The sequence below is a fragment of the Nicotiana tabacum genome, chromosome 20 (genome assembly GCF_000715075.1).
Source record: "Nicotiana tabacum cultivar K326 chromosome 20, ASM71507v2, whole genome shotgun sequence".
Lineage (NCBI taxonomy): Eukaryota > Viridiplantae > Streptophyta > Magnoliopsida > Solanales > Solanaceae > Nicotiana > Nicotiana tabacum.
Window position 1 is genome coordinate 59,998,496 of NC_134099.1, and position 19,603 is coordinate 60,018,098.

The 19,603-nt window shown below is 37.2% G+C and overlaps 1 protein-coding gene and 1 long non-coding RNA gene across 5 annotated transcripts; one reads left to right on the forward strand and one right to left on the reverse strand.

Annotated features, from left to right (window-relative positions):
• The first annotated feature begins 3,974 nt into the window (after nucleotides 1-3,974).
• On the forward strand, nucleotides 3,975-9,167 carry LOC107770503 (metal-nicotianamine transporter YSL3). 4 transcript variants are annotated; one of them, XM_016589823.2, is made up of 8 exons: nucleotides 3,975-6,646; nucleotides 6,727-6,899; nucleotides 7,000-7,097; nucleotides 7,178-7,312; nucleotides 7,397-7,586; nucleotides 7,710-7,824; nucleotides 7,911-8,198; nucleotides 8,295-9,167. In XM_016589823.2, exons 1-8 carry the CDS (start codon nucleotides 6,286-6,288, stop codon nucleotides 8,843-8,845), a joined length of 1,911 nt encoding a protein of 636 aa, XP_016445309.1. In that variant the 5' UTR covers nucleotides 3,975-6,285; the 3' UTR covers nucleotides 8,846-9,167. The 4 variants fall into 4 exon arrangements, with proteins under 4 accessions (XP_016445309.1, XP_016445307.1, XP_016445308.1 ...); XM_075240963.1 differs by having other exon boundaries at nucleotides 3,976-6,102; nucleotides 6,362-6,646; nucleotides 7,911-9,167; XM_016589821.2 differs by having other exon boundaries at nucleotides 7,911-9,167.
• A 1,222-nt stretch (nucleotides 9,168-10,389) lies between these two features.
• LOC107770504 (uncharacterized) lies at nucleotides 10,390-19,222 on the reverse strand. The gene is made up of 3 exons (XR_001644629.2): nucleotides 18,708-19,222; nucleotides 11,381-11,433; nucleotides 10,390-10,735 (listed from the first exon to the last, which is right to left on the reverse strand). It is a non-coding gene; the product is annotated as an uncharacterized LOC107770504 (long non-coding RNA).
• Between the last annotated feature and the right edge of the window lie 381 nt (nucleotides 19,223-19,603).

Sequence of the window (19,603 nt, forward strand, 5' to 3'; positions counted from 1 at the left end):
CAACAACAGTTTTTCTGCAACTTTTTCCAACATGAAATGATCCGTTCAACCACCTGAAACTCACCCTAAGCCCTCAGGACCTCAACCAAACATGGCAACATATCCCATAACATCATTCAAACTTTTTCCAACCTTCGGAGTGCTCAAGACAACATCAAAACACCAAAATTACATCGGATTCAAGCCTAAGAATTCCAAAAACTTTCAAATTTTGCTTTCGATCAAAAAATCTATCAAACCTCGTCCGAATGACCTAAAATTTTGCACACACGTCACAAATGACACAACAGACCTACTCCAACTTCCAGAATTCCATTCTGACTCCTATATCAAAATCTCACCTATCAACCGGAAAATGCTAAAATTCCAATTTCGCCAATTCAAGCCTAAACCTTCCACGGACCTCCAAGATACATTCCGATCACGCTCCTAAGTCCCAAATCACCTAACGGAGCTAACCAAATCATAAAAATTCCAATCCAGATCATATATTAACAAGTCTAAACTTGGTCAAACCTTTCAAATTTTAAGCTTCAAACTGAGAACTGTTCTTCCAAACTCATTCCGATTACCTTGAAAACCAAAACCGATGATTTACATAAGTTCATAATACATCACAAAGGGCTAGTCATGCCCGAGAACTGGCAAGCAAAGTGCAAAAGCTCAAAACGATCGATCGGGTCGTTACATCCTCCCCCACTTAAACATACATTCGTCCTTCCTAATAATCTTTGATATCTACTTCTGTCTTCAAGCAACATGTCATCAGACAAGCCCTCCTTGTTGAACAACTTATCAAACTCTATTGAAGTAAGCTTGTGATTAAATTCTAGTGGAGTGAGTGCTGGTTTTCCTCCTGATAGACCAGACTCAGATAGCAGCTCAAGTGCATATTTCCTCTGACACAATTCTCTGATTTTGAAAATTCTATGCCATGGAAATACTTCAATTCTTCTAAGTCTTTTATCTTAAACTTGTTCTGCAAGTCCCTTCTAGCCTTCTCAATCAAGTTTAGATTATTGCCAATCACAAGCAGATCATCAACATAAACAAGAACAATCACCAAATATGCTCCCTTCTTGTGTGTGAACAAGGAATAGTCATAGTGTGACTGTACAAGTCCTAAAACTGTTAAAGCTTCTGTCAGCTTTAAGTTCCACTTTCTAGGAGCCCGTTTAAGTCCATACAAGAACTTATTTAACCTGCACACCTTCTAACACTCCCCCTGGCTTGAAAAACCATTAGGAATGTGCATGTAGACTTTCATCAGTCAGATCTCCCTGCAAAAAAGTATTATGAACATCCATTTGAAACACATGACCAATGAGAAGTAGCAGCAAGAGCCACTATAGACCTGACTGTGACCATCTTAGCTACTGAGGAAAATGTTTCAATGTAGTTCAACCCTTCCTGCTGGTTGTAGCCTTTGGCAACCAGCCTAGATTTATATCTTTCCACTTCTATTGTGGACTTGTACTTGACCTTGAATACCCACTTGCACCCTATAGGAACTTTGCCAGGAGGAAGATCTACAATTGTGCAGGTGTGATTGCTCTCAAGAGCTGAAATTTCAGACTTTATTGCATCCACCCATAATGGATCAGAACTGGCTTCAGCATAGGTCTTGGGTTCTATAATTGCTGAATAAGCAGTTAGAGAAGCCCTGTAGGCAGGAGTGAGATGGTAATATGTCACATAGTTTGACAGTAGATATGTGCAAGAGGAGGGTTTCTGTGGAACAATATAATCTCCCAGCCATACAGGAGGCCTTGATTCCCTGGACAATCTTCTAGGTTATACCGGCTGAGGAGAGGGATCCCTTGCAGAAAATGATGGAAGAGACTGAGTAGCATCATAAGAAGTGGAATTTGGAGGAGAATGTAATGGAGTAGATATAGTAGAAGACTTAGGAGGATCAGGTTCAACCAGTTGCACCACAAGAAATATAAGAGAAAGACCATTATTTTTGTGCTTGAAGGGGAAGATGTCTTCTTGAAAGACAGTGTCTCTGCTTACAAAGAACTCCTTGGAGGCTAAGTCATAGAGATAATACCCTTTCTGAGTTATGGAGTATCCAAGGTGGATTGCTGGAATTGCCTTTGGACTGAACTTATCACCCTTATTGACATTGGTAGCATAGCACAGACTACCAAATACTCTGCGATGTTGTAAGGAAGGAGTCTTGTTGAACAATTTCTGGAAAGGTGACTTACCTTGCAACAACACAGTAGGCAATCTGTTGAGCAGGTATACTGCTGTAGAGACACACTTTCCCCAAAAACTTAAGGGTACAAAGGCTTGAAATCTTAGTGCTCTTGCCATGTCTAGGATATATCTGTGTCTCCTCTCTACAACACCATTTTGTTGTGGTATATATATACAAGAACTTTGGTGTACAGTCCCACACTACTTAAGCAAAGTATTCACCTGATCATTGAAAAATTCTATAACATTGTCTATTTTGAGATATTTCACTCCATAGTCAAATTGAGTTCTCACATATATGAGGAAGTCCTTTAGCACTTCAACAGACTCTGCCTTAGTAGGCATTAGGAAGAGCCATGTATATCTAGAAATATTATCTACTAGAGTCAAGAAATATCTCCTACTATCATGTGTGAAAACCTTATAAGGGCCCCATACATCAGCATGTACAAGATCAAAAGACTTAGCAGAACATGTAGTACTAAGACTGAAAGGTAGTCTTGCCTGTTTAGCAATAGGACATATAGAGCACATGTGATTATTCAATGGAGAGTTACACAAGCTTTCAATATTCCTCAACACTCTTAAAGGAGCATGTCCTAGTCTTCTATGCCAAAGAGACAAATCAACAGTCTTAGTTCTATTATTGAAACTAGCTTCACTTATTGAGCTTGAAATGGTATTTACAGATGATTGACTGATGAGATCCTTATTTTAGAAAGTTGTTGTAAGTTTCCTCTGTTCCTCAGAATGTACAAGCCATCCTCTTATCTACTAATCCCTATCACCTTCTCACTTGAGAGTTCCTAAAACACACATAAGTCAGGAAAGAATGATGCAAAGCATTGTAATTCCTTGGTGATCTTTGATACTGATACTAGATTGTATTTGAATTCAGGTATATATAAGACTTCTCCAATTTTTTTGTCTTGAAATATATGATATTTTCCTGTCTTAGTGGTAGTCACTTGCTCTGCAGTAGGTAGATGTACCTTATTTTTACCCATTTGAGGTAATTCTTTGAATTTGTGAAGCAAGCCTAACTGATATACCATGTGATTTGTAGCTCCTATGTCTACTATCCAATTATGGCTTCCTAGACTAGACATTAGAGTAGTAGGAATACCTATTGTTCCCACTTGAGCTGCATTAGCCACAGGTTCTTCTTCTTTTCCCTTGCTTAGCATTTGCAGAATCTGATTGTATTATTCTGAAGTGAAGAACTGAACTGGAGCTGGTGTAGTGCTGTTTGTTGAGATGATCCTTGAGCTTCAAATCCCTGATTTCCTGCACCATACACATTGCTAGCATAAGTGTTTGGAGTGCCTCCTTTCTTCCTGTATTTGAAATCATCTGGATATACATGCAGCTTGTAGCAGTTGTCCCTTGTGTGACCCTTAAACTTGCAGTAGTCACATTGAAGTGCAGACCTTCCAGAACTATAGGTTGTCTTAGATTTGTAATTGATGTTACCACCATCAGAATTGTTGCCACTGTTATTTCCTCTATTGCTTAGTAGAGCAGTTGCATCACTGCCATCAATACTGATGCTATCATTAAGTCCACCACTGCCACTTCTCCTTTGGCTTTCTACATTTACTATCATAGCATATGCTTGGTTTATGTTTGGTAAAGGCCTTGTCATAAGCATCTGATCCTTGGCATTCTCATAGGAATCATTCAGTCTTGTTAAGAACTTATATAGCTTTTGCAATTGAATTGATAATGTTGACAGACTCTGGACATTCACACGAAGGAGGAGGGGCTAGAGTTTCATACTCATCCAACAATTCCCTAAGTTTCGAAAAATACATAGATACAGAAGATATGCCTTGGGTTAATGCAGTAATCTCTTTATGTAGATAGCAAGCTCTAGAGGCATTCACTTTATCAAACCTTTCTTTGAGATCTTCCCACACCTTATGAGCATCAGATGCATAAATCACAGTACTAATTAGACTAGGAGATACTGTGTTCATTATCCTGGCTAGAACAATAGCGTTGCATCTGTCCCAGAGTTCATATAAGGTAGAATCATACATTTCTCTTCTACAGGTTCCTAAAACAAAACCTAGTTTGTTTTTACCATGTAAAACAATCTTCATTAACCGACTCCAAATTGAGTAATTTTCAGAACCTTGAAGTTGAATTGAGATAAGAACAGATCCTTGAGTATCTAAGGATGAATATACAGAGGATGATTATGATGTACCAGATCTGGAGGAAGTAGTACTTGAGCCTGAGTTGTAGTCACCATAGGAGGAGTTGAAGTCGAGGTTCCATCATCGATTGCCATTGTAGACAGTACAGATCGTATCGCTCTCCTCTAAATGAGATGATTTAGATAGCAAATGACTCAATTTCAACAGAAATTGACACTAATCAAGCGAACCCTGACTTCAAGGAAATTGCTGGAAAAATTGAAAGGAACAGAGAAAAGGAGGCTATTAACCAGCGATCTTCCTCTCCTGATCTGTTGAGTTACTCGATCTAGCCTTGAAGCTCTGTTACCATGTTGAGCTAGGCAGCCATGGCAGAAGAAGAAGAAGAAGAAATGAGAGCTTCATTCTCTGTATTGGAAGACAACTGTTCCAACTAATTCTCTAAGCTACTGTACACATAACTAACTTCTATTTATACTATTCACTAACTAACTAATTACACAATATTAAATTAACTACTAGACTGTACAATTGTTTGTTCTACACACTTTAAAGAAAAACTTGATTTGAGGATCTTGTCTCCCCTAATTTACCTATAAATAGAGAAATTTGTAGTCGTTGATGTGCACAAAATACTCGTATGAGTAAAGGCTAATATTACTCTCTTATTCTACAAAACTTTGTTATGCTAATATTTAGGTCTTGGTATTATTTTTGTTTTTAGAGAAGTTCAATTCAAGGCCTAGGCTTGTCTCTTCCTGAATTATTCTTATTTTACTTGCTTCTGTTCTTCATTATTTTATTTACTCAAATCAATTTAATTCACTTGTCTATAAATCACGTTACAAATTTAACTATAGTGTTTTACGGGTAAACATACTTCTTTAAATGCGAAAGTGTGTAAAATATACATAACATTTATTCATTCGTTTAGTGCAAGGGTAAATTGCCAGTATTTGGGGTCAATGGACCTAAGCCACCCTGTACCTTGAAACGATTCTTACATATCTATAATCATTTAATGGGCATTGACAAAGATAGAAAAAGTCCACATTTCAAAGCACCATGTTTACACCACAAGCCAAGTGGAGAAGGTAAGACTTCTTTTATAAGATAAGCTTTCTCTTATCCGGCTTGTACTACATCTACTATTCCAAATTATAGGTCCAGCAAAAGAAAATCCACTTTTTCTCCCATTACATCATCCTCCAATGCAAACTAATATATTGACAACCAATTATGAGAGAGAGAGAGAAAGGTTAGCAAAAAGGAACAAAATCAACTAGAATAGTAGTAATATTTCTAATCCCCCATCTGTTACAAAAATCACTATATAGATAGAGGTCACTGTTGTTGAATTTGAGGGTAGTTTTGTACTGCACGAAGCTAATTGTGGTTTGTACTACTCATGCAGTACATGCCATGGTCTTATCTATTCAGTCAACTATTCCAAATATCCCCCACATTGTCTGGTGACAATTTTTCTAACTTCAGCTCTCTCTATAGCTGAGAATCCTGTGTACCGCTTTTTCTTGGTAAATTCCTGTAGTGAGAATCTTGGATGACGATATATCCTTTTTGGGTCTGCAGAAAAGTTGTAAAGATTGGATCTTTTTAAGCTCTTAATTATTGTTTCTGTGGAATTTCCCTCTGCAGATCACGTTAACTCGCATTTCACTATTTCTCCCTCTCTTTTTTTTTTAGAAGTTTTAAAGTAGTAATATTCAAGAAGCGAGTAATAAATTTTTTTAGCTTTAGGAGATTGTTATCATCTCTATATCTCTCTGACCTGAACAAGAAAAAGCACAAGCTCAGGTGAATTTCAGCTAATCCCATGGTTTTCTAAGCCATACAGTTGTTTACTGTTTCTGGGATTATTGTTAATCTTGAGACTGAAACTGTATTATTAGCTGGTAGAATGAGAAAAGAGGAAAAGGAAGAAGGAAAGGTTATCGAAAGGGAAGAAAATATGGAAGAAGTGAGAAGTGAGGAAGAAAATGCGAAGAGAATTCCTCCATGGACTAAACAAATAACAGTTCGAGGAATTGTAGCAAGTTTGTTGATTGGAATCATTTACAGTGTGATAGTAATGAAGTTGAATCTCACTACTGGACTAGTCCCAAATCTCAATGTCTCAGCTGCTCTTCTTGCTTATGTATTCATTCAAACATGGACTAAGCTTCTTAAAAAGGCCAATATTGTTTCAACTCCGTTCACTAGACAGGAAAATACCATTATTCAGACATGTGCAGTTGCATGCTATAGTATTGCCGTTGGAGGTTTAGAAATTTCTTATACATATATATCATTTCTTGAGGTTTTCCAGCTGTAGGTTAATGTAAATTTTCCTCTTCTTTAGGTGGTTTTGGATCTTATCTTTTGGGATTGAACAAGAAGACATATGAGCGGGCAGGGGCTGAAACAGAAGGCAATATACCAGGGAGCTACAAGGAACCCGAGCTTGATTGGATGATTGGTTTCCTGTTTGTTGTTAGCTTTGTTGGTCTGTTAGCCTTAGTTCCTCTTAGAAAGGTATGTTCTACCTTCCTTGAAAAAAGATGTTTGTGAAAAGATTTGATGTTTGTGCTAGCTGCTGCCTTGACTGATTCTTGAGCATTTTTATTTTCTGTAGATTATGATACTTGACTATAAATTACCTTATCCCAGTGGAACTGCAACTGCTGTTCTTATTAATGGATTTCATACACCTAAGGGGGACAAAATGGCCAAGTATGCAATGACTTTAATAGGAACTTGTTTTTCCAGCTGAAATGTAGAAATGAAAATCTAGTTTTCCCTCAAAATTTCAGGAAACAGGTCAATGGATTCCTGAGATTCTTCTCAATAAGTTTCATCTGGAGTTTCTTTCAATGGTTTTACTCTGGTGGAGATCAATGCGGATTTGTGAACTTCCCCACCTTTGGATTGAAAGCTTGGAAACAGACGTACGTATGTGCTTGACATCTAGTTTTCAGGCTTAACTGAATGATTTCTCCATCATAATTAATATAACCAATTGAATTTTGCAGATTTTATTTTGATTTCAGCATGACTTATGTTGGAGCTGGAATGATTTGTTCACACCTTGTGAACTTGTCTTTGCTTCTTGGAGCTGTTCTGTCTTGGGGAATTATGTGGCCTCTAATTAGTGATCGCAAAGGAGCTTGGTTCCCGGCCACCTTACCGGAGAACAGCATGAGGAGCCTCAATGGATACAAGGTTTGTAAATATGTATAAAGTCTGCAATTAACGACTAGGTGGATAATTTGGACCTCTACTTTTGCTCATTACACCTTGAAGCATTGTTGAATAAGTTGTTATCATTTTACTCCATGTTTTCAGGTTTTTATCTCCATCGCTCTCATCCTGGGAGATGGCCTTTACAATTTTCTCAAAACACTTTTTTTCACTGGTAGAAGCATATATGCTGCACTGAACAAAAAGAACCCCGTGTCATGTAAGTTGAAACTTTTATTGCGAAACTAATTATTCTCTCTTATTAGTTGACTCTTTTCGTTTCTGTCTGTTTCTTTTCTCCGGCAGTTTCAGATAGCAAGAATCAGCCGGTTGATGACCTTCAGAGAAACGAAATATTCATTAGAGAGAGCATTCCCTTATGGGTAGCTTGTGTTGGGTACATGGTTTTCTCTGTTATCTCCATCATTTTAATCCCACTTATGTTCCCTGCACTGAAGTGGTACTATGTGCTCGTCGCATACATTCTTGCACCATCTTTGAGCTTCTGCAATGCCTATGGTGCTGGTCTAACTGACATGAACATGGCATACAATTATGGCAAAGTGGCTCTCTTTGTGCTTGCTGCATTATCTGGTAAAGACAATGGTGTAGTCGCTGGACTTATTGGATGTGGACTGATCAAGTCCATTGTATCTATATCCTCTGACCTCATGCATGATTTCAAAACAGGCCACCTAACCCTGACTTCCCCTCGTTCGATGCTTCTTAGCCAAGGAATCGGGACTGCTATCGGTTGTGTGGTAGCACCTCTCACGTTTTTCCTCTTCTACAAAGCTTTTGATGTAGGGAATCCTGATGGGGAGTACAAAGCTCCTTATGCCTTAATCTACAGGAACATGGCAATCTTAGGTGTTGAAGGCTTCTCTGCTCTGCCCCAACATTGCTTGCAGCTCTGTTATGGTTTCTTCGCCTTTGCTATACTTGCCAATTTAGTGAGAGACGTCGCCCCTAAAAGCATTGGCAAATGGGTTCCTCTCCCAATGGCTATGGCCGTTCCTTTCCTCGTTGGAGCGAGCTTTGCAATTGATATGTGTGTGGGCAGTTTGGTTGTATACCTATGGCACAAGGTCAACAGCAACAAGGCCAGTTTAATGGTTCCTGCTGTTGCTTCAGGGTTGATTTGTGGCGACGGATTATGGATTCTTCCATCATCAATACTTGCTTTAGCCAAAGTTAATCCTCCTATTTGCATGAATTTTTTGGCAACAAAGATCTCATGAAATTTTCTCATGCCTGAAACAAACATGTTTGGCGCTTGCTGAAGAGTAATACAAGTATATAGAAATGCCATAGTTAGCAGACTACTTTGAGAATGTGACTAATAGAAGAGTTTTGTCACAATTGGGAAGAATGACTAGTTAATTTAATTTGGTATAGAAAGAATATGGAATAAATACATTCAGCCTTGGTAGACACACAGCAGCTTAAAATGTAATTTGACCCTTAGAGGTAGCGAGGGAAGGGAATGTATTCTTAAGTGTATGGAGCTATAGTTTTTTATCTGATAAATAAAATTTGGGACAACAGATCCGCATCTTTACCAAAGCCCTGTTTATGCCTAAGAGCTCTAGGGGGCGGAGAACAAGTGAAGAATAAGGAAATTAACCTCTATCTATACAAAGCAGTTTCACGAAAAAGTTTTTAAAAGTAATGACTTTTTTCTTTTCCGGAAAAAACTATTCAGGTTACTTTTAAAAAATGCGTAAATAGGTTTTAGTTTTTGAAAAGCTTGTGTAATGCCGTACTCCCTTTCAATTTATGTGAACCTGCTTGATTGGGCACGAAGTTTAAGAAAAAATGAAGAATTTTGAAATTTATGGTCCTAAACAAATCAAAAAGGGCTCAGAGTATTTGTGTGGTTATAAAAGCCTTCTCATTAAAGGGTAAAATGATAAGTTTAAGTCTAAATTATTACCAAATTTAAAAAGAAATTATTTTGTTTAGAATAAACAGGAAATAGGTTCACATAAATTAAAACGGAGGGAGTTTAACTTTTTCAGTTCCAAACATTAAAAAATAAAAAAATAAAGTGGCTGTCTACCAGGACCCACAACATTCTTTCCATCATTCTCGTTTGGAAATGCCACTCAATAATATAGTGATCATAGAATTTTTGGATTTCGATGTTGCTCCACATCCAGATGATGACAACATGGTTGGAACTTCTATTGATCAGTGAATAAAAGAATCCACCAACGGTAGCAATGAACCAAAAGGGGTAACTTTTGGTTCCTGGTTAGAAATACTTAGAATAGATGCCTCCACCTGCAAACACTGCATATTGACGTGCTACAAATGCTTTTATTCCAGTTAGATTTTTCTACATCCTTTAATCACTGAAACTCCAATTGTCTATTCTTGTCGTCATTTTCCGTTGGAATTTCCACCCTTTGAAATTTCCCCAACAAGCAAAAATTCATCAGAAAATTCTCTTCCTAAGGAATCACTACAACAATTCAACTGCCTCTTCACTAATAATGTGGGGTAAAAACTCATCCGCAAGCACGGCGTTTACACTAAAACAACTGAATTGTAGCCGTTAAATAATAGAGTGAGAATTTTTATTATTGTATATGGGTAAAATGGGGGGCAATGTCTACCCCGATTCCCCAATGAGAAAACGAAGGGGAGCATGGATCCGCAAGATTGTAACTGAGACCTGTCACGACCCAAATCGATGGGCCATGACAAGTGCCCGAGTTCTACCTGCCGAACACCTCTAAGCATACGTCTAAGATATAAACATGAAATAAGGGTAGGTCATGCATAACGTCTGACAATAAACTACCGATTCATGTGAATAATATACGCGGTAAAACATGCCCAAAAGAGATATGTACATATGTATACAGTATACGATAGGGCGAGCCGACAAGGCCACATACTATCCAACTATACATGACTGACTACAAACTTCTAATAGAGTGTACAACTGTATAAAGGACGGGACTAAGCCCAGTCATACCTATATATGTATACAAAAGTATAGTACCAAAACCTAATAGAAGCTCTGGATCAAATGGAGCACACCAACTCTCGCTGAGCAAGGATCCTAAGAAGGGAGACCGTCAGCCTATCTACCTACACTTGCGGGCATGAAACGCAGGCCCCTAGGCAATAAGGGTGTCAGTACGAATAATGTATTGAGTGTGTAAGGCATAAAAATCAGTATATAAAAGCATGAAAGAAACATGGAGTAAAGGATTCGACCTGTAAGTCTGAATAGCTTTGTGAATCATGAAATATTTATAATGTCATGCATATGGGTATAAATGTCATATCATGCATAGGTATATGCGTACATAACATCATCAAGCTTTTAAGGGCAACCCATCATATCATCTCGGCCTCAGTGGGTGAAATCATCAAAGTATGCCAGCTGATCAGATGGTGGTGAATATATAATGACATAACCTTTCCATATACCCCATATACAAATACTATACGCGTATATAACGTCATCTGGTCATGGGTCAATATACATGTATAAATGAATTCAATGCATAATGAAGTAAGTCAATAAGATCTCTCGGTATGTCATGAGACCCATGAACAGGCGATATGATAGTAGGACATATGGGGAATCAAGAATAGAATCAGTTGTGAAAGTTGCATGCTTGCTCGTTTCGTTATATCATGTGGATCATGCCAAAAGGAAAGAAGGGATAGAATCAGTTGTGAAAGTTGCATGCTTGCTCGTTTCGTTATATCATGTGGATCATGCCAAAAGGAAAGAAGGGATAGCCTTAACATACCATATAGAAATCTGTCCAATAACAATGCTAAACTCAGCTCCCTGCACCTTAATCTACAACAACGACAGTGAAGCTCTTGTCAAGTTACGAATGACTCTCATTTATATAACGAAAATAACCTAATCTGTAAAAAAAAGAATGGGCAACATTTCCCTTGATTTTACTGCGCCCTCAAGCCTACTATAGGCAAGACAATAACACATACAATCAGCAACTCTAAAACAACCTAATTACAATTCGGGACCTTTAATATAACAAAAACCCCAAATATACCATAACACACCCAATCAACAAGTTATCAAGTAGCTTAAAACTGCAACAACGAGTGACCAATCCACTACCCTACCACATGTGGCATTTCTCCATGCCCTGCATCCTCCAAAATTCCATAAATCAGCATCACAAGAGGCCAACATGAGTGAACTATAAAACAATCCACTAAAAGTGGAATAAATCAAACTCACTGCTTCTGATCACTGTCCCATGAGTTCTAACTATTAGAAAACAAATTTATCAACTTTCCTGGATATATAAAAGCTTAAATACAGCAAGTAGGTATTTTCTTAACTATGAAGTACCTTCCAAACTCAAACTACATAGAAAGAGAGAGGCGATATAACGATACTTACGTCGTAGGGATCGTTCTAATGTTATCGCTTCTTGATTTCGTACCCGGGATGTTAATCTTCTTTGAACCCTTGTAAAGAGATTAAGCGTACGTTTATGATCTTATTTTGGTCGTTATCTGTGGAAAAATGAAGAAAGAGACGACATAAGGGATATATATATATATATATATCCACTTTTGAAAAGTCAAAAAGTCAAGAGGTGCTAGCTTGGCGCCCTAGCATTGGCCCTTCTTCTGACGCTTATATCTATTTATCCGGATGTTGTATGAATAAACGGTTAAGAGCGTTGAAAACTATATTCCAAGACCTTCAATTTGGTAAAGACCCCATATAACACACAAAATGTATTACTCAAAAAGCTTTATTACAATGCAAATCCTTAGTCGGATTTTCCGCAATTTAAATCCGATTTTTCCCAAACATTATATTTTATATTGTATAGTCATATTATGACTTTAAACTAATTTAAACCATGATTAAAAAGTTTTTATTCATTATACGTCACCTTGGGACACACGGGGTGTAACTATCTTTCCCTCTTGGAAATATTCGTCCCCTAATGTTAAACTCCCAGAGATCTATAAAAATTTTGTAGAGTCTCCTCTATAACGGTACTACTACCAACCTGTCACACAGCAAACCCAACAATATAGTTACACCCCATGTTTTCGTACGTAAGAGTATGTTGTAAGTTAATTGATGATAAGCTCAGAAATGAAATTATCTTTGAAAAGTTTATAAAGTAAGTTAATCATGTTACCGTGGAGGTTCCAAAATTTAAGATTATGAATACCAAGTACTAAGAGGGTTGGAAGTCTTAGAAGCTAAACGAATTGAAGAAAATAAGTTTCGACGAAAGTCAACAAGTTGGAATGTTAGAACATGTAATTTTTGGACGAGACTAGGGTGTTTAACATTATAAGGAGGTTATGTTATAAGTTATTTTAGTCGTATGATAGTCGTGTATTATGTTTTGAAGTTAAGCGAGTTATGGAACAAAAGTTGGCAAAGGTCATCACAAGTCACATTCATAAATGTGCTAAAGATTAGGTCAAATGTAGCAGAGCTTTTATCCAAATATACTTGGAATTACAGTGTGATCTACCTAAATATTGAAGATCTCCGAGTCTAGTTTCTAACGCATTAAACCGTTCATCAATACAAAATTAGAGTAGAGAGATATTCACATTTTCGTAAGACAGCGCAAACAGCTCCCAATGGGACCCACTTAGGCGGTGGACGACCTTGAACATTTTAAAGGGCTTGGACGGCTTATTTTTGGTCATTTCGACCAAGGACAGTTCCCAAACTCTCTGAACACCTCTCTAACAGTTCTCCAAGGTTCCAAGTTGAATCCAAGGGGTTTTTACCTAAACATAACCTCAAAACTAGCCTAAGTGAAGAGAGAGTATTTATGGTGTTGTGATGGATTTAAGGGTGCTTGTTGTTACACTCCATATTTTCATATATGAAAGTACGTCATAAGTAAATTGATGAAATCTCGGAAATGAGATGTTACATTCCGCATTTTCGTACGTTAAAGTTTCGTCGTAAGTTAATCGACGTAAGTTCGGGAATGAGATTATTTTGGGATTATAAGTATTATGCTATTTCAAACAAGTGATAAGTAAATTTGTGAAGGTGAGAGGGTAAGCGAATCGAAGAAAATGAGTTTCATTGAAGTTTGATAATTTGGGATAAAATATGGTCTGAGCTATAATACCCGATATTTATGGACTAGTATCATACAAGGTACCACATGACCATGATAGTAAAGTGTATAAAGTGTGTTAAAAGCGAGTAGTATTTTAAGTAATTTGATATAATTCTTAATAATGTGGATAATTGGGTAATTATAAATTTTTAGTGGGAGATTAATTAAGTAATTAAGCCAATTAAGATATTTTAGAAAAGGCTAAACACTCCCAAACGTGGCAGCCAACCACCCCAACCTAATGACTCCTAAGTTATTATGGTAAGGTGGCCTAATTAGGGGATTTTAGGCAAAGCTGAGTCATCCTAGTAAGGCCCACCCCTAAAGGAAAAAAAAACCTCTCTAATTCACCAAAATTATTTGCTCATCTCTACTAATTTAAGAGAGAAAGCTTCAGCAAAAATGTTGGTTTGCAATAGCAACGTAATTGCTTCAAATGTTCATACGAAGACTATTTAATACTATAACAACGTGGAATTTGCGATTCTAAGGGAGTACAGTGCAATCTTTCTCAAGAATATCATATGGATTGTTCCTTATTTTGATCTCGTCGTTAAGTGTTTTGTCGCGATTGGCGTGTGTTAGAAGCATTGTCAAGAGAATCGGCTCAGGTATGTTAAGGCTAAACCTTTCTTCATTTTGGCATGATCTCGTAATTACATGTGTTTGATAACGAGTCATAAAGAGAAGTTCGTACTCCCGAATTTATATACATTATCCTAGTCTCATAAGTTACAGTATTCCCCCTTATAGGTACTTCATATTCAATTGAGTATCGTCTTTTTCTAGTCAAGAGAGTAGAGGGTCTATATATATACAGTATTATAGTATTTTCACCACCATCGAGCTATAATCAATGGGCAGGCCCCTATTGGGAAACCTCAAATCAGATGGTAAGTTATATACCGAGCCTACTTTAGTCGAGCGCCTACGAGCGAGCCCAGTTGGACGAGATACAGAGCCTAGTATGGTCAAGCACCTATGAGCGAGCCTACTACGGCAGAGCAGTTACACATATCAAGCCTTATAAGGCCGGACAACTATTTTACTTACTATATTGAGAGAGTTGAGTCAATATCAGTAGGTAAGCATATATTTAGATTATCTTTGATGCCCAGTTACTTTCAGTTATTATATTATCAGTTCAGTTTAAGCTTTCAGTTATTCTATTGCCTTACATACTCGATATATTATTTCATACTGACGTCCCTTTTGCTAGGGATGCTGCATTTCATGCCTGCAGGTCCTGATTGATAGTTGGACAGACCCTCCCAATAGATAAAGTCAAACATCAGCTTGGTTGGTAAGCTCCACTTCCTCGGAGTTACCAGGTCTAGACCTTGGAGTCCATTATATATATACAGGTTTGATGGGTAGGTCGAGGCCTTATCCCGACCATGGTACCATTTAGTTATCTGTAGAAGCTTGTAGACGAGCTTGTATATTTTGTATATCAGTAGATGTTCATGGAGACTTCATCGATCTGTATATATATATATATATATATATATACATACATACATATACACAAGCTCGTCTGTATATATACAAGCTTGTCTGAGGCCATATTCTGAATCGTCTGAAAATAACGCATCTCTCATCTGTGGGCAAATATACCCAAAAACTTTGGCCATATATATATATATGGGCAAAGCTTTTGGGTATATTTGCCCACAGATGAGAGGTGCGTTATTTTCAGACGATTCAGAATATGGCCTCATCGGCCTAAGTTGAGGGTTACCCCTCCAGAGTTCACAGTTACAGAGTGGTATGCTCAGGCCGAGTATGGCACTAGGTGCCGGCCACACCTCTTTAGGTTTAGGGCGTGACAAACTTGGTATTAAAGCAGTTCTGTCCTAGAGAGTCTACAAGCCGTGTCTAGTAGAGTCTTGTTTATGGGTGTGTTGTGCACCACACTTATAAGCAGGAGGCTACAGCGCATTTGGGACTGTCACTCGTTCTTCTTACTCTAGATCGTGTGGTAGAGCTCAATTATAAGAATTTGAACTCTTAAACTCTATTTTACTCGTAATGAGACGATACCTATAACCAAAAGATAGTTGGTAAGAGATAGCATGTGGCTGTGGAAGAGTTCAGTCAGAGGACCTCGATTTTTCATGATGCGTATGATGAGTAAATATAAGGTCTTCAATAGATCATGTGTGTACTAAAACGTGTAAGCCTCTCGATAAGGAGCCTTAAGGCAAGAATATCTATCCACCCCTATGGTGAAAGGCAATGAGAGATTCAGAAGGTAGGTACAAGCTTCAACAAGTAAAAGGAGCAAGATGAGAAAGGTACGAGGTACCCAGTTAATGAAGATCATTGGCATTTTCAACTCAGGCAGAAAAATTTAAGCATTGTGAGTTACCTTCAACAATAATAGAGGTATATATAATTGGCCACATCCATCTCAGTTATATCCTATGGGAGCTAACATATATGGTTTTAGAGAAGGACGGGATATCAGGACCCGACTGGGGTTAGAGTAACCAAAATTATAGATGGATTGTTTGCGTTAGTTGATATTTCCGAAGGATATTGCAAATGTGCCAATAGATCTCCTTGTGAGACACCCAGATGGTGCACTCTAAAATAGTACAGCTAGATATGAGTACTACAAATATAGGCATTGGACGCCTTGAAGGGATAAATATTATCTTAGTGTGGCTCTTGTCCCTAGTAGAGAAAGAATGTTAGGCAACCCGAAGAGCCAGTAGATGGAGTAAGGGGAGCTAAAAGCAAAAGAATGTCTTGTTAAAGTTTTCAGAATAAAGTGATAAATAGAAATATTAGTAGAAAAATAAGAAAAGAGATAGTGAAGCATTATGAGTAAGATGTGATACATGGATGACAAGGGTAGAGTATTACAGAATCTATAATCAAGTGAGGGAATAGGCGAGAAATGACAGGCCTTAAGACAATATAAGAGTATAGGCCATATGGTCATATCCTCATTTCGAGAAATAAGTTTGCGACTCTAACGTGATTACCAGAAGGAAGAGTTAGACCTCCAGAGTAATAGAAATTAGTATGAGCTGATGAACAAGATAAACTAAACATGGATTAGGGACCAAGTAATTTGATAATAGTCGGCATCATGAGAATTTCAGATTGCGTCCGGCGATAACAGAATGGACAAATAGAAGAAGATTCATGAGAAATTCAGAGAATGCTCATTCAGGAATACGCTTCCCTAAAGAAATCAATGTGAGCAAAGTTAAGCTTAAGGGACTGTACGGGCCAGTTATACTAAGTGTTACCCTCGCGAGTAAGGAATTTTGTTATCCTTGGTACAGAAAGATTACCACAAGGAGAGTATGGGTCATCGATAATGTGAAAAGACGCCAATGATGAAAAGGTAAAACATCTATAGGTAGATCCTCGTGGCTCCAACTCTTAGTACTCCCCTAAAGGGGGGATATTGAGTGATATGACATTAAGTCAGAATTAAGTGGTTCTAGTAACTATGGAACGGTAAAGGAAGAATGCGATAAAAAGGAGAAAGGGATGAGATTGCACTTATTCAAAGCCTATAGATATGCTACGATTCCAGAACATTATGCAAACACGACGTCAATGAGAGGAAGTATGGGTTCCTGCCCAAGATGTTATTGATAAATAAAGAGCCAGTGCGAGAAGTAAGTTAAGACAAATGAAATGACCCAAGAAAGATTACGCGGAATATTGATATGAGAATGGACCAATGAGTAGTTAGTAGTTGATTCAGGAAAAACCTAGTTATGGCTAGACAAGAGGATATAGACAAATCAACAGATCATGAAAGATAAACATAGTGAACCCCAACATGGGAAATTCAGTCTCGCAGATATGACATTGTAATCCTTGATAAATATTCAGATAGTGTCACACCTCCTTTTTTACATACCCGAAGGTGATATAAGATAGTTTTTTCCAACTTGAAGTGACAATCGAAACGAGATTATTTTATTAAATATTCAGAGTCGTCACTTGGTATAATTTTATGGTATCCCAAGTCACCGGTTTAAATCCCGAATCGAGGAAAGATTGACTCTGTTTTATAGTCCGCGAACACAGAAATCCTGGTAAGGAATTCTATTAATCCGGGAGAAGGTGTTAGGCATTCCCGGGTTCCGTGGTTCTAGCACGGTCGCTCAACTGTTATTATTGGCATATTATCTGATTTTTAATACATGTTTTAGCCTATGGCTCAATTTTAACTTTATAACCGCTTTTATTTAAATATTTTTTAGAAAGATTCAACGTCATCTAAAACACATCTTGAACTACGTCATATAAATGCACCTGCGGTCCACGACATATTTTATTTAACGTTGTTGAGATTTGAATTTTGGTCACATAAATGCACACCCGAGTTTAGGAAAGTAATTTAAATTACGCGCCTAAAGCAACTACACATTTCAAGTAAATAAAGTAACAAACATTGAAGTTTCGATTTTTATTTCTAACAATAGGAGACCATTCTGATTCTACTGACCCACAAAAATTAAATGATAAAATACTAGTAGTAGTACATAAAGCTTGAGACGGATGGGGAAGTATGCATTTGTTTTGACGCAATGGACCTTGTAGACTTAGACTTTAGAAGCTTTATTAATTGAAAAATTCTTTCACATAAGAGAACAAAAACCTTTCATATATTCTGGACACTTTCAAGAAAAAGATGAAGGGCGTTCTTATTAAAGAAAATCTAAACTTAAGAAAAAAAAACTTTAACAACAAAGCCTCTTGCTTAGAACTATAAGAATTTAAACTACTCATGAAAAGCATTTTAAAAAGAAAATTAAACACTAGATGAAAGTTCGGATAACATAGCTCAACATAATTAGAGGGTAAGAAAAGCATAAGAGAAATAAAGGAGCCAAAGAATAAACTTAACATTAATCCCAACAACTAAAAATAGCTTCATGGATTTAATAGCACATTTTACTATTGTACCACACAAAAGACAAAAATAGTGAAAGGATGGTGAAGAATAAACCTCAGATGAGCTTCTTAAAATTAGTGAAAGATCCAAAAGCTACAAGCAGATCCGACGACACGAACAAAAATCGGAACCGCGAGTCAGCGATCCGCAACTGAATTCGCGGTCAGGATCCACGAACCAAGAGCAAAGCTCGAACAACACCCCAACTCAGACTGAAATCCATTCTTAGAGAGCCAAAGTCCAAAATCGAGAAGAAAAAAAAACAAGATCTCTATATGTGTTTTTTTTTGGATTTGATTTACATGGAATTTTATTTGTTTTCTTTGTTTTTTAACCTCTACTGTATCTATGTGTATGTTGTGTATTCAAAGAAGAATAAAGGTAAAGGTCCAAATATGGAAAATGGGTCAGAGGCGTTAGGTTCGAGAATCAAAGGTTCAGCCGTTTTTTTTAGCTTTTTCAGAGAAGACGGCGCTGCCCCTTATCCTTTTCTTTGTATTATTTTCGCTGATGCTCATTTGTTCTTCCAAAACGGTGGGTCAGATGGGGATTTTGGCGTTAGGTCACCATTGTAAAGAAACGACTGCTTGTGATTTTCAGTGTATATCTATTATATAGGGGTAGGTATTAGATTAGGGGTATGGGCCTAGGAATTATGGGCTAGGTCCAAAATTAGGCCTAAAAATGGGTTGCTCGAGCCCAAGTTTTATTCTTTCCCCGCAAATAAGACTAAAAATGCTACCCTATTTATTAATTAATTTTACTTAAATAAAATAACTATTGAAATAAGACTGACCGTTAAAACAAAACTATTTTTCGTATTTTTCAAAATTAAAAATGACTACAAAATATTAATGAAACTATTTTATGTAATTTTTATTTTCTTGTAATAAAATAAAGTAAAAGAGTAAAAATGAGTTGAAATAGCTATATTAGACCTAAATTAAATA